The 15,812-nt window shown below is 33.4% G+C and overlaps 1 protein-coding gene across 2 annotated transcripts; it reads right to left on the bottom strand.

Moving 5' to 3' along the window:
• Positions 1-341: 341 nt before the first annotated feature.
• LOC133303635 (E3 ubiquitin-protein ligase At1g63170-like) lies at positions 342-5,615 on the bottom strand. 2 transcript variants are annotated; one of them, XM_061503569.1, is made up of 5 exons: positions 5,508-5,615; positions 3,345-4,212; positions 1,685-1,810; positions 1,305-1,596; positions 342-836 (listed from the first exon to the last, which is right to left on the bottom strand). In XM_061503569.1, exons 2-5 carry the CDS (start codon positions 4,016-4,018, stop codon positions 648-650), a joined length of 1,281 nt encoding a protein of 426 aa, XP_061359553.1. In that variant the 5' UTR covers positions 4,019-4,212; positions 5,508-5,615; the 3' UTR covers positions 342-647. The 2 variants fall into 2 exon arrangements, with proteins under 2 accessions (XP_061359553.1, XP_061359552.1); XM_061503568.1 differs by lacking the exon at positions 5,508-5,615 and adding an exon at positions 4,419-4,662.
• Between the last annotated feature and the right edge of the window lie 10,197 nt (positions 5,616-15,812).

Below are 15,812 nucleotides of genomic sequence, written 5' to 3'. Positions count from 1 at the left end.
ATAATGTGGTTTCAAGGCCGTCCGATATATTTGAGGGCAGAAAATAATTAGAAATAAGGTAATTGAAAATTTTGGATCATTCAAAAAAGTTAAAATGTGGTCAACAGTGTATCTTATGTTTGGAAAGGAACGTGTAGAGTGTTAGCATCCATGTTATATAGCTCCTAAAAGCTATGAAAGACTAGAAAATTTAGGTACTAGGATTAGTCACACTGATTACTTCTTATATAAATTGCAAGCAATAATAATAGCAATATATGGCTTCAATCACAGCAAAAAATTGTATGGCATAACTTTCTCAAGAAGAATCTGGGGAATATTTCCGAACAACTTATTTTAAACTTTAAATTCAACGCAAATCAACATTTTCATTATATTTTGTTATATATGTAATATATATACACATGGAGAACTGCTAACTGTAGAATGATTTTAAAATGGGACATGCAGCCTATTTTTACAGAACATTCTTGAAAGGTGCCAATATTGCATGTCTCTTGTGTCTCAGATGATATACATAAATCACTCTTGAAAGCAGACTCCAAACATTTGATGTACAGATGAAAACTGCAAAAACCTTGGGGGAAAACAATTACTAGCACCTTGCATACCATCAATGACTGGCTGACTTGGCACCCATTCTTCATCTAAGGCTGAGTGGAGCCAGTGGCTGAAGGTGACACTCCACCACTTGTACCAACTTCATTTTTACAAAGAGGACAGGAAGCATTTATCTTCAACCATTTGTCAATACACTCTACGTGAAAGACATGAAAGCAGGGTAACTCCCGAAGCTCATCATCATCTACATATTTTGCCAAGCAAATGCAACAAACCTGCAATGAATTTAAGAAAGCTATTGAAATAAATTGGCTATTACATTCAAATATGCTCAAACCATTTTCTTTTGGGGTGCATTACTCAAACCTATGTTTAAAGATAAGGCAAGTTCCACGCTGTGAAGGCACATCAATTATAGAAATAGCTTTAGAATCAAATCCCTTTGAAAACTTATTTTAGATTCTTAAATGTAAAATTGTTTTCATTTACACTTTTATTGGCTAGGTAATTATTATTTTTAACATCTTTCCCACCGTTACAGAAAAGGATTTTGCATGGTTTGCCATGTCATAATACGAAAAGCTACAAAGAAAGGTATGGAGGTCCAGACATTTTGCATGGTTTGCCACCTTATGATTGCAAATTCACTAAATATTAAAAGATAAGTCAATACAAATTGAACCCTAACCTAACATTGCCTCAAGTATTTTTTCTATCAAACATATAGCCAACTAAAAACTTACAGCATCTTCTCCTGATATCACGCGTTCCTTCTCTGTCCCGGCAGCCAGGACTCCACCTTCATCTACAGCTGTGTTGACATCCTGAACACCACCATTTTCATTTTCCTTCAATCTGAACTTGTAGATTGGTAGAGCATTAATAGATTCTACTGAGGCTCCCCTGTTTTGAGAAAAATCCTCCCGTATGCCCAAAACAGAAATTATGCAAGGTAGGCAGCAACAAATTGTTGCACAGAGTATAAATGGCATGGCATATCCAATGCAGCTAAAGGTAAGAAACACTATACATAGCCTGCAGATATGGAAGCCTATAATATTGGAAGTCTGAAGACATGGGAAAGTGAAATACTAGTAGTGCAACATATTTTGAGTGACAGTACCTATACAATTTCGGAGCATCAGAAGGAGAAGTGTGACCTCCAAAGATCCATACGTTGCCTACAACAAACCAAACTGCAAAGAAGCAATCCAAGGCCATCTTGAAATGGTCTACTAATCCATTAAACCTGATATTTATGAACAAATTTCTCAGCTTAGAGCACTAGTCATTGATTAAATATGGATAGAATCAGGCAAACAGGGGGTAAAGGTTTTGAGTTTTACATAAACTTGAATATGACATTCAATAACGCAGGAAATAAGGTGCATCAATTTGACATATATGACAACTTTCCCCTTCTCCCCAGTCCTGAAATATTAAAAATTTAAAATAAGCACACACAATGGTTCTCCTTAGTAACAACTTTCTTTCACTGCTTAGGGCAATACATTGATTAAACGTGGATGAAATCAGAAAAAGGGGTGGGGTGTAGGGAGCTAAGGGCTTTGTATTATCTTGAATTTGACCCACAATAACTTCGGAGGAAACAAGGTGTTGCAAATTGTGACAGATTTCCCCTTCTCCACAGGTCCCATATATTGAAAGCAGCTCAGAAGGTGTAGTAGAGCAGTTCATCTATTAATATGGTTTTGGCTCAAATTTGAACTGAACTGAGTGACCCCGGATAGTGCATAGATTTAATGAATGGAATTCATTCAGTGAATATCTTAGAATCAACCCAAAATTGTTTGACTTGGTTTGGTTCATCTGATTTGAGCTCGTTATACAAGTCATCATAAATATAAAATTCTAAGTTATAGCTTGGCAGATATATGAGATTAACAATGCTGTCAAATGAAAAGATTAAAAAAAGCACTAATATTTTCATGGTAAACAATATTAAGAAAGACTTTGTCACCTAAATTCTACAACTATATTCACCAAAATGATATACACTAGTAACAAACAAGTGAGAACATGGGATGGCTTCATCCCTCTATTTGGATAGGGGGATAAGAATCTGACCCTATTAATTGTTTCTGCCTGCAAGGACCTTTTGATTTGTTCTGTCTAGCTCTAGTCGAGAACAATACATCATTTTTCCGAACAGCTGTCCCCCTCCCCCCTTTCTCTCCCCACCCCCAAAACAACTACTTGTAAACCCAGCAGCCCCGCCTATCATCCGAATGATGATGATATATATATAACCAAATAACTCCAGGAAAGGTTTCACCCAATGAACTAAGTGTACAAGATCCAAATCCATTCTAAAATCTGGTCCTGTCATATGGCTCAAACTCATAATTGTGATTTTGAATATTAATATTTATACTAACTCAGAAGAAAAGTAACAACTAAAAATATGCTAAAAATATAAAGAATTTCAAGACTAGAAATTTTTAGAATTTCAATAAATAACCAAAATATTCATCTTCTTTGTGCAAAAATATACAAATACTAAGAGCTAAGAATGTAGAAAAAGGACAGAAAAAAGAAAGTGACAAGAAAGAAACCATCTGTAATGTGGATATAGCATGCTGTGATGGAAATATGGAACAGAAATTTCTATTTTTCTTCTTCCATGTTAGATAATATTCCAGTGAAAGATCAGGCATCTTATTTTAGAAATGGACTCGCAAGGGAAAAAAGAAGTCATAACCATCATAACAAAAGGTTAGTACATAACTAATTTATTAAAAAAATAGGAGGGGGAAGCATACCTAGAACTAAAGGCTCCAGGAATTCTGGCACTTCTCATGGCTGATTCTGTAGCTTGACTATTGTCTTCATCTGTAACATGAGCAACAGAGATGGCAGTATATGAAGTGGGTTCTGCAGGGTCGCTTCCAGAGGATCCTTGAGATGGTTGAGAAGTATCTTGTTCAGTACTTTGATTATGGTTTCGATACCTCCAGTAAAGAATAGGAAGTGTGGCAACACAACCAGATGCATAACCCACAATCCACGCAAATAATGGTGCTTGGGGATTTTCATTTCTGGATAGTGACAATACTACAATAGAAGCTATGATCTGACTCAAAGTGACAAGAAGCTCAACAGAAATCCATAGTCCAGAATTTAGTGGGCTCCTTCTGCGATGACCATATCCCTCACCTCTTCTGGTCGACGAGGAATTTCTAGAATTATATCTGGAAGCAGAAAATGAAGATATTTGATGAGTGGGGACTACTGTGCTGCCAGTCAGTTGATCTTCATTCTGGGGTAGATGTATTTCAGGATGTTGATCATTATGAGATGAGCTGGATAAAGCTTCAGTGTTCCTTGTAATATCAATTATGTGCTGATGAACATTGTGGGTTTCCAGCTGCTCCATCAGCAAAGGATATTGATCGGTTTGGGTGTTGCTATTTCGTTCCGGATTACTAACATCCATCTATATTAGTCAACCAAAGCAAGAAGACAATAATACATAGATTGGTAGAAACAAGGTTTCCAAGCTACAACTTCTAGTTTGCTTCCTGATCATTAATCTGTTCTAATATGCTGAATGACGTGCAACAAAATCCTTACAGCACGTTGCACCACATATTGTAAAGGACCAAGTTTTTTTCCTGTTTAAGGAACAACCTGCAGTTACTTTTATACATTAGTCTTATTATTGTGCATAGCCTGTTTTCAACACAAGCAATATCTTGAAAGTAGAAAGAAATAAGAAAATAAAAGTAACTTTCTCTATGATTCCTATGAGGTCACACAATTGGTAAGATTCATCATCATTAAAACCAGCTAATGAAAGCACAACAAATGGTATAATAAGATAGTGAGGCAGTTACAAGAGTGCTGCTGCGATCGTTTTACAATAATTACAGAAAGAAGATAATGTTCCTATGAGCAGAGGAGGATTTAGGGGGGCTGGGGGTGGCGGCTTCCCCCCCCCCCCCCCCCCCCCCCAAAAAAAAAAATTTGAAGGAAATTTTTTTTTTGAAGAGAGTGAAGGTAGATTCAGGGTTGGTGTTCTTCATATTTGGCTTGGAACAAATGTTGATCCCGAATATCTCAACTCTCTCGCAGTTGAAGGTGAAGGTAGAGGTTGAGGTACAATTTCAAAGGTAGAGGAGTCAACTAGGATACTTAGGATTGATGAGAATATCCCAACAACCATTCATTATCTGACATGTGGAGATAACGTTGGCAATCTTCTTGGGAGAGTGGCTGCATGGTCCAAAAGAATTTACGAAGTATATATGTTCGCTATAACACCTTTTGTTTTTTAATGTATTAAAACTTTCTTTAAATTTTTTTTTCGGGGGCAGCATATACGGACATAAATAATATTTTCTGGGTTCGCTGCCCCCCCTCATGTCAATTCCTGGTTCCGCCGCTGCCTATGAGGCTATTATTAACAACATAATTCATAATACAATATTATGGTGAAATTTTACCAAAATTCTCAAATGTAATGTCTGAAGCAGTGAATTAAGAGCGAGAGTTCAGCATACATTAATTATATAAGCTGGAAAGAACCTAGCAATAGCATCACCCATGAACATGACAATAGGATAGGAACTAAATCTATGCTTACAGTTAAGTAACAATGACAAAAATAAAAAGGGTCCCCGAGAAAGAGAAACCCAGACATTCCAAATTCTAAGTTCAAACACACCATCTCAATTTGAAATACCTAATTAAAGACAAAAAGTTATTTCATCTATCTCACTTAGGCAACCACTTACCCGGAAAAAAAAATTATCAAATCTTTTCACATACGAAATCTTAAAACAACTTAGGATTCCTCAAATTATTAAAAGAAAAAAAAAAAGACCCAAATTCACAAATACCATGAAACCCCAATTGAAAAATCAAGGGCTGATGATATTTTCAGATATTTTGAAATTGAGGGGCGTGAAGAAGAAAATCTGCACCTGATTGAGTTGAATAACTGATGTGAAAGAAGGGTTCGAAGCTCAGTGCCGTTTGTTTTCCTTCAAATTTTCCATTTTTCCTCAATAAAATGAAGAAAAACCAGCAATGTTCCACAGAGAGAGAGAGAGAGAGAGATGAAATATTGAAATCAGATGTGAGTTGTAGTGTTGACCTTGGGGGCTTCCACGCCGTCTGATGGAAATAATATTTGATCTACGGTAGGAATGCACCTGATGCTAATGGGTATTGAAGCTTTGTGTTTACCTCATTGTATTGGGATTTGGGTCCCTTTCCTAGATTTTGATCAAACGGCTGATAAGTTATCACTGTTGTTTTATTTTATTTTTTGTTCGATCCTTGAAGATATCTACGAAGAAGATACTTGTGAGTGACAAATCACTGTTCACCGTAATATGTGGTATGTGCATAATATGATAACTAGGAGAGAAAGTTTAAAACATCATAAGAAATCCGAATCCTATTATTAGATTTGAATCCACCATCAATATCTAGATGTCAATATCTAGATTGTTTATATGAAAGAGAATTTTTTATATTAGTAATAGGAATGAATATTGGTACTAAGAAATAAAAGTGTCTGTCATTTTAAAAGATATAAAATAGTATCATTTTAAGAGAGAGAAAGAGATAAATAAAGGAGGAGAGAGTTGACAAAAAAAAATAAAAGTATGGTGCTACCTCTTTGTGAGAGTGAAAGAATGTAAGTTGTGTTATTTAAAAGGATAAATATTTTTCCTTTAGAATATATGTAGTCCTTTTTTTATAGATAAATTATTTGATAGTAATGAATTTTTTATCCTCTTAAAAATATTGGAAGCTCAATTCTTGATTTATTATTATAGCATTATGATTAATATAATTAAGAAATATTTCTTTAATTTCTCTATTTGTTATTAACTTTTTTTGGATCTTCTAAATTTTGAAATTTGTTCATAATAATTTTAGAAAAAAATTATATTTACAGACTACATTATGTCTGATCAGTAATATATTTTTGAGTAGAGTATCACCGGTCAGACATAGTATAGTTTGTAAAAAAAATAAATTTGTCAAACCCTACTCACAATTTTATTATTCATTTTGTGAGATTTATATTTTTGTCTATTTATTTACTTTTTCTTATACAATGAGAGTTATTGTTTAAATTATCATTGGAGCCAAATTTGACACCTCCTCCTCACTGTCATCCACCAACTAAATCATCTAAATTGAAGGTTTAGAGGACAATTGTTTCAGTCACCCACGTATTTTAAAAGAAGCCTCAGTTTTTCAAATATAAAATAATGGTACTTGATTACCAAAAAATAAAAAAATAATGGTACTTCAACTGATAAAAAAAGTGTTGCGATAGTTTTTTCTTTTTATATATTTTCATCTTATAAGTAAGGTTTTTTTTTTCGAGTATCTGGTCAAATAAATTCTATTTGATTTAAGGAGAATGAGTTATTTTATAACCATTCGGTGTTAATTTTTTATAAATATTTTTATCAAACAATTACACTTTTAAAATAAAGTTATTGTTTTTTTTTTTGGAAATTTTATTGTATTTTTTTTTGGAAATTTTATTGTTGTTTTATTGGAAATGGTTATTTGTTTCCAAAAAAAATTATTGTTTTTTTTATACCAATCCTTGCCACCTCTTTGAGGTCAGTGTCTCCAGATATTTTCACAAACTTTAATTATTTGAACCGATTATAAAATTAATCTCGGGCAAGTCTAGAATTAATATATTATGTCCCTGCCAAATCATTCTTGTTCGAAACCAAGGTTTTACGTATCATATTACCATTTCGAATGAAAACACCTCGTGGTATTAGTATATGTTCCTGATAAGACAACATATTTACAATTTGTGGATAACGTTTTCTTTTTATCTACAAATTTATGACAACAGAAAACTATTACAATTTAAGGGACAAAAATTAATGTAAAGAATAATGTATTTTGGGCGATAGGCCAAAGCCCAAAAACGAAAATCCCTCAAATGAATCGAACGGGCTAGTCTGAAACGAGGCCCATGTAGACCATTTCTGTTAGTGGATAGTTGAAGAAACGGACCATTTCGGCATTTTAGTTTAATACACATTTCCAAGCTTATAAACTATGGTATCCAATGAACTTAAAAACGCACACAGCCCAAAAATATTTTAACTGATTAAAACAAATAAACGCTATTATAACTTAGTATAAATAATTTAATTATTTTTTAAATAACTTAGTATATATATATATATATATATATATATATATATATATATATATATATATATATATATGGGACAGAATCATTTTTGCACCAGTATAAGTTACACTCTCAATCTTGTCCGTTTATCTCACTTATATCTAAGGGCTCTAATTTTTTAGTAAACTAAGCCATTGGATACAAGTTGATCAATGGTCAAGATTGAGTGTAAGACTTCTAACTCTTACACCGGTGTAAGAATATCCTGCCCCTATATATATATATTTCCAAGTGTGAAGGTGTAAGAACAATGCGATCCAGTGATGTGGAAGGGGACAAGTAGGATCACGTGTGACTCAGTGGGGTAATGCTGTGAATGTCATGCACATGTCGAAGCCATGGGAAACACATGCTCGGTTGGAGAGGGACATTTTGCTTTAATTAACACTGTTTGAATATAGGTTAGCTGCGAGTAGTTGGTTTTATATATATGTTGTGATGTTCACCTAGCAAAGATGCTTCTGCTACATATCTTGTATTAACCAGGACTTGTAGTTGTAGCAACATAGCAACCATATCTCAGAGTGGCCCCTATCTATTCTTTAAAAATGAGTTATTACATTGATCATTGTAAACTGTCTAGGCATTAACGTTATTAATTGGGTCGAAATGGATTTAAATCTTATCATTGATTATTTTTATTAGATATAAATTATAACCTCATTTCAAAGTCTACAACTTAACCAGCGAATTTGGTAATTTACTTAGCTAAGACCCCTTTTTGAACTGTAAGGATATATAGCGAAGCCCTCCTCCCATATAACAGGTATTGAAGCAAATGAATTTAATCTTTGGTATATATATATATATATACATATACATGTATGAAAAGAATCATAATTATTATAAATGTAAGTATGTATCCATATCACGTGTGCAAGCTTCAAAGGAACAGTGACCATTTTGCCACGACTGGTCAAAAAAATTATCAGAGTGTCACGTCAACAGTAAATTTTTTCAGAATATGCCACGTGGGATAATTCGCTACGCTGTGTAGCGAATTATGCCACGTCAGAATGCACAGTCAGTAAAAATGACATGTGTCAAGCAGGTAGTAATTCACTACCCTGTGTAACATATTATGTTCGCGAATGATTTTTTGACACGTGGCACACTTTCGTAGGAAAAGGCTGACGTGTCATAATTCGTTACCACTGGTAGCGAATTTGGTCTGCAATATGACAACGTGTCACGAAATTATTGACCACGAAATTCGCTACCAGTGGTAGCGAATTATGACACGTGGCAATATGGTAAAAGATACTATTCGCGTGGCATTTGGGTAAATTTTTTGATAAAACGTGACATTTTGATCACTGTTCCAGCTTCAAAAGCTCTATTTGGTTTCAAGCATGTTTGGTTCCATTGTTTCCAATAATTTCTTCTTCGCATTGGTTTCATCGAAAGTAGACCTTATATTTTCACTAAAACAATGATAGCAGTTCAACTTTTAATTATATATGTTGATGAAATACTGTTCACATCTTCGTCTAAGCCCTTCTCCACATATTGTAGCCAAGATACAGCAGGAGTTTTCTATGGCTCATATGTATATATTAATATATAGCTAGAAAGTACATGATTTGTTGCAAATTGTTATGAAGATGAGATAAAAAATAAAACAAAGTTTAAAAACTAAAAAGATTCAAAGTTCAAACACTTTTTTTTCTTTGGATACAGCAAAGTTCAAACACTTGAATAACAGTATACTCTTCAACACATGCAACCTAGCTAAAAGCTATTTCATTTTTTCTTTCGGAGAAAGTTATATTTATAAATTTTTTGTTTACAAACTCTTACTAATTACATTGCGTCTGACCGGTCATACTTCAATCAAGAATGTATGACCGGTCATATTTAGTATAATTTGTAAAAAAAAATTATAAACGGATCATTTCCCTTCCTCCCGTTACTGAGATAGTTTTAAAATCTGGAACCATAAAACCCAAAATCAGTAATTTGGTCATGAAATTCAGGAAAAACATAAAAAAAAAATAAAGACATAATCAAATTGCCATGTGAACTTGCCGAAAGAAGAAGCTATAATAATCCAATTCCCATTGTTGATTAGATGATGCGAATAATTTGCTTCAAAATCACGAGCTAATTACATGTAATTAAGTGACTAGTGACTATATATTAAACTGACGTTTTCGTCAGTGAGTATTCCCTAACGATTTACCAACCACAACAAAACTTTCAAAACACTCCCAATGAAACAAGTGCTGTTGACCCCCAAAAAAATAGTTTTATTGACCTCAAATAATAAATAAAATGAAACATGTGCAAAAGTTTAAAAATACATTTGTTCTAGCCCTAATTGGCTAACCACAAGACATAGTCTCCTTGATAAATTATTTAAACTAATAAATTAATCTCTGTTCTTATTAAGACAATGTATCTTCCATCAACCAACTTGGTTTGTTTAAGTCTCTTTCTCTCTGACATATATTGTTCAGTTAAGTATCGGCTATATTATTAAATTGTAATTAATTAAGATCGATATCCACTTGCACTCACAAAGGAATTATGTCATGTGGGCGTATTGAAATTTGTATACGCTTGATTCATTGCTTGTACTTGGTGAAACATCAATCATGTAACAACATCCATAATATTAGACTTGAAATGAAATTAATATTAATTAAATTGTCCTTTGTAATTCAAGGAATATATCGATTGTTACAATCCAAAAAACAAGTTAGATTTGTCTTCAATAGAATTTAAGTCATTATGGAGCTGTTAGCAAGCATTTATACATATGTTTAAAACAACCAGTACTACTTTATGTGAATACATAATTTAATATAATTCTTTTCGTTATATATAATTGGCAGTGTATCCATAATTGTGCATATATATTCCCCAATTAAGCTCAATCGTAAAGTTTATGATTCATGCTAATCACTAAAGATCTTTGGCTTCTCTGTTTGAAACCATTATTAGGGATAGCAGTTTCAACTTTGAAGCACGAACATTATATTTGAGTGATTAAAGTTTCAAAATGCATGTATTCTTTTAGGGGAAAGTACTTCTTATGTGACTGCAGAAGGGAAAACTTACAGCAACACAGGATACGCGTCCGAATCCTGGTTTTTTTTTTTGTTTTTGATAGAATCCGCACGTGTATCCTAGGATCCGCACGTGTATCCTAGTGTTAAAAATTTGCTGCAACTTTTCTCATCAGCAGTCACATGAGAAGCGACGGACCCATACTTTTATCTAAGCATACATTTTGAAACTTTACCAAACGGTAATAGCTCAATTGACGCATAGAAGCTGAGCAGGTGAGGGTGGGAACGTGTGTTATATCTTCCCTAGTACTACTTTTAGGAGAGATTTAAAGCCTTAATCATGGACCTGCCCCGAATCGAACTAGTCACGAAGCAATGAATCAATTGAAATATTTTCAAATATATATATATATATCTTCTTTTATGGCTTTCTGTCGACTACTTCTACTACATGGTATCCCAAGTGGTTGACATGAATATTACATGCCATACAATGACATGAATATTACATGCCATACAATGACATGATCTGCATAATATTAATTTAAAAATATTATGGAGAATTCTTAAAAATGGAGAAAATAATGTTGAAAGAGTCATTCCCAAAATGAGTCTGATAGTGTTCCCAGTTTGGATAAAAAAAATATATTATGGAGGGATTTTATTTTACAATGCATCATTACATCTATATGTGCTTAAAAAGAATTATCTGGCGAAGATTTTAGAGATATTAATATAAAATTATTAATGTAAACATTATTTATTAGCTTAAATTTTTGGATTGAAATAATTGTTTACATAGTATTAATTTTTTTTTTTTGGAAACAATAGTATTAGAATTTTTGATCAAATAGTCATGAGTTCGAACCTTATCACCCGTTAACTCTTACATAAACTCATAAGTTTTTGAATTGGTGTCACGGACTTTAGTTTCTAAGGCAAAACTTGTTGGCTTTCGGTAAATCTGACCTTAATTATAAATTAAGCTAGGCAATTGAAGCAAAAGATAGATTGAAGTTGATATATAGTATGTTCATGAGGAAATTTTTTAATTTTAAATATAAAATAGTTCCTTGGCACATAAGTTTCTTGTAAAATTATGTATTTATTTATTTAATATAAAATAATAATATAATATGTCAAAATTTTTATTAGCTTAATACAAAATTCTATAAAAATATCTTGCTTTTGAGAAAATCTTTAAGCTTATGAGAAATTCTAGAGCCTCTTAGTTTGATGCCATTTTTGCTCAAATGCAACTCAACATAACAACCTTTTATTCTGTTCAAATCCACATCTTTCTCAAACTAAGCCACTGTCTTTAATAGGAAATACCTACTGCCTTCTAGTTCAAGCATGTCGGTAGGTGTCAAAAATTGTAGTAATTAGGCAAAACAAAAAGATTGATGTATCAAAGTAGACAACAGTTATGTCCGGATGACTTGGTTAAATTCAATCTTATACCTTTTCAGTATATACTTTAGCTTCAAAATTTATTTTTCCCGTCTTATAAAGTTTTCTATAACTGTGAAAAGCTCCAAAAGACTCCATATATGATTCAACATAGTATTTATTTCTGGTAGGTTAAGTCTATCAATTATGCTCGTGGTGACTCACGGGTGCTAGCTCTTTTAAGTGTCACATAAATTTAATCTTACATGTATGTGTGTGTATGTATATATGCACATATATCACCCATCAAATTAATTTTGGTTTTGTTTGGTTATCTTTGTGTACTCAAAAGTGAGATAATATTTAACATTAATCAGCTATATATGCTTATTACGGGTCGTGCATGAAGTGGTAACTCTGAATTCTGAATTGTGATATTTCGCGTTTGTGACTTTGATGAGTCCCGGCCCCAAGTGTTTCGTGGACCCCAGGGATTGTTTAATTTGACTGATATGATTTGCTGTGATCCTTCAAAGTCCAGAGAGAGAATTGCATTTGGGTCCTATACCTACTTGGCCGTTCCAGTTCCTTACTCCCTTACAGCATCGTCGATCGATCAACATGCATTGTGCAACTACATTGGTCATCATCTTATAATATAATGTCCATAGTCCATACTCACACACTACTTATGTATAAACACGCAAATGAAATCATACATACAAATGTTCCGTAACAAATTAAAGACGAACGATATAGAATTTTAAGAGTGTCCAAAATAATCAAAAAACTGAATCGAACCATGAACCAAACCAAATCGTCCTTAAAATAACCGGTTTTTAAAAACCATTTCATGAACCGAACCGGTTTTTAAAGAACTAGTTCATGAATCGAATCGGTTTTTAGAACCAGCTTAAGAACCGAACTATTTTGAACCAAACCGAACCGTTTCCGAACCAAACCGAACCGTTTCAAACCGAATCAAATTGATTTTTATAACTTTATTTTTTAAATTTTAAATTTTTTTTCTTTCCAAAATAGGGTCGACCCGAACCAGTTTTGAACCGAACCACTTCCAAACCGAATCAGTTTTGAACCGAACCGAACTATTTTCGAACCGAACCATTTAAACCAATTCAATTCGGTTTTTAAAAAAAATTAGTTCGGTTCGACCCATGCACATCCGTGTAGCTAGAATTTCATCTTTATTATTCACTGAAAAAACCGAGCTATCTGTTACTATATGTACATGAAGAAAATGAATAAATAAAGTTAATTTCTTACTATCAAATTAATTTCCTTTTCAATTTTACAAGTTATGTTGCTCTATCATATATATAGAGAGAGAGAGAGTTGTACAGGAAATTTATACAAAAATGATTTATATATGTATATGTATATATCTACAAAACATAGAAAATATAGTAATCTTGTAAAAACTTAAAAGTATGATAGATCATTAAATTTTTTAAGGATAGTATATATAATTTATTGATAAAATAAGAAAATTGGAAATGAATCCTCTCATATGTAATTTAACACGATCGGGTCATATGAGATAATCTTAACTATTCATCAACAAATCAATAATAATGAAAGATGAGAGAAAAACAATGAGATAGGACATGACAAAATAATAGCCATTGATTTATTTGCTAATATATAATTAATATCTTCTCATATGATATATGGTGAAACGGAGCTGGGCATTAGATCGATCATGTAGTCGAATCGTTTTTATGTTAAATTGTGTAAAATATATATATTTTATCAGCAACGAGATTTGAATTTGAGTCTCTTTATTTGAGGATCGAAAAACTTTTCACTGGATCACTTTTATTTGCTAGATATATTGTTTATAATTTAATATTTATTATATATTATTTTTGATTTACCGATTGAACCGCTGACCCAATACTTCTGTAACATCCCCGTCTCGAGCCGGTTCAATTAACATACATATGATAAAACAGAAAACAGCGGAAGACTTAACTTCTGAAAATACGAGCTAACTTTTTTCTTTTTATTTTTAAATTCTCATTCGTCGTAAACGAAAATCGGGCAGAGTTTCCTCTATAAATCGGACAACTGGGGATTTTCCAATCCCACACAGAAGCATTTCCTGATAAACAGTTTATACAAATATACTCAAATGCCCATCCATGGGCGCATGCATAACTTGGCTCAGTGCCACTATATCTAACAACATGCAATCCAACAGGTAAACATATCTGAATACTACCTCATCACATAACGTGCCTGAATACCCAAATGTACATGCATCAAAGCGACAGACGTGTACAAAACATATACATGCCATATACAAAATAAAGGATCAATATCATGATCCATCAAATGCGAAAATACTAAAATACATCAAACACTCCAAAAAGGTAGTAGCCTACAGCCACTCAAAATCCGGTCTGTCAACTGCCTCAGCCACGTGTCGTGTCCCTGCCTAGTGAGGACTCACCGGGAATCTGGGCACCTGAAAATGTGTCCCCAAAGAGGGTTGAGATTACAAATCTCAATAAGCTCCAGGTTTATAGAGAATTCTCCATACCCCTGGCTCACTCCTGCATGAAAGTCAGATACAAAACATACGAATACAACATATAACAGATATCATAACAGAACAGAGCATATATCCATATCATATCAGAGATGTGCGCCGTCATTCCCAAGGGAGGACCCCAAGCGGAAATCAACGCACGTGTTCCCGAGGGAGGACCCCAAAGCGGAACCAGACATATCAGAGGCGTACACCATCAGCCCCGAGGGAGGACCCCAAAGCGGACGTCCGGGTACTATACAATCAATGGCCAGAGATTGTTACAGAAATCATATTACAGAAGTCATATCAGAGCAAAACATATCATGTTATCAAATAACTCTATATGAATGCATCTATACAAAGCATCTAAATCACAGTCATACAGTCCAACCATAGTTCACTAACCATGGTGGAGCACTCAAGCAGGAAAAGACTCCTTAAACATAGAGCTTACCTCTTGAAGCTTTACCAATACGCTTACTTGTGGAACAAGTTACTTTTATCGCTTCAAGAGATTTCCGATCCTTCTCAATCCCTAGGCACACCTAGAGAATAATTTCCAATGCATCAATAAAATGATATTATGCCATGATTATTTCATAAGCACACACTTTATTGTTTACTTTACTTTCTTTATATTTTTGCCAATACTATGCCAATACACAAGTCTAGTCCATTTTAACCAATCATTCTTATAATTTCATGTATTGTACTCAACACTTTAACCAATTAATACATGCTCTATCTCTATTTATTTTTACCCTATTAGGCCAAAAATCCTAGAAGGAAGGCTAAGGGTTTTCTTTCTTGTCCATTTGTTTTCCTTCACTTAATTTAATACTCTACATACATAAACGTACCTCTCCTAAATTCCAACAAAACTTTTGGAACTCAAGCCTTATAACCATCAAGGCCGAGCCTCAAGGGGGGTAGGTTTCCAAAAGATTTCTTTCCAATTAATCATTCATATCACTTTATCACTTTACACTAAATTACAACATGTTTTTCCTTGTCAATAAATGCAATAAGAATTTACACACTAACCCCCTAAACTCTACAAGGCCGAGCCATCAAGGGGAGG

The sequence above is a fragment of the Gastrolobium bilobum genome, unplaced genomic scaffold (genome assembly GCF_033153095.1).
Source record: "Gastrolobium bilobum isolate Gb01-03AN ecotype WA unplaced genomic scaffold, APGP_CSIRO_Gbil_v1 utg2313, whole genome shotgun sequence".
Taxonomy (NCBI): Eukaryota; Viridiplantae; Streptophyta; class Magnoliopsida; order Fabales; family Fabaceae; genus Gastrolobium; species Gastrolobium bilobum.
Note: the sequence above shows the minus strand (reverse complement) of the source record. Positions and strands in the feature narration are given on the sequence as shown.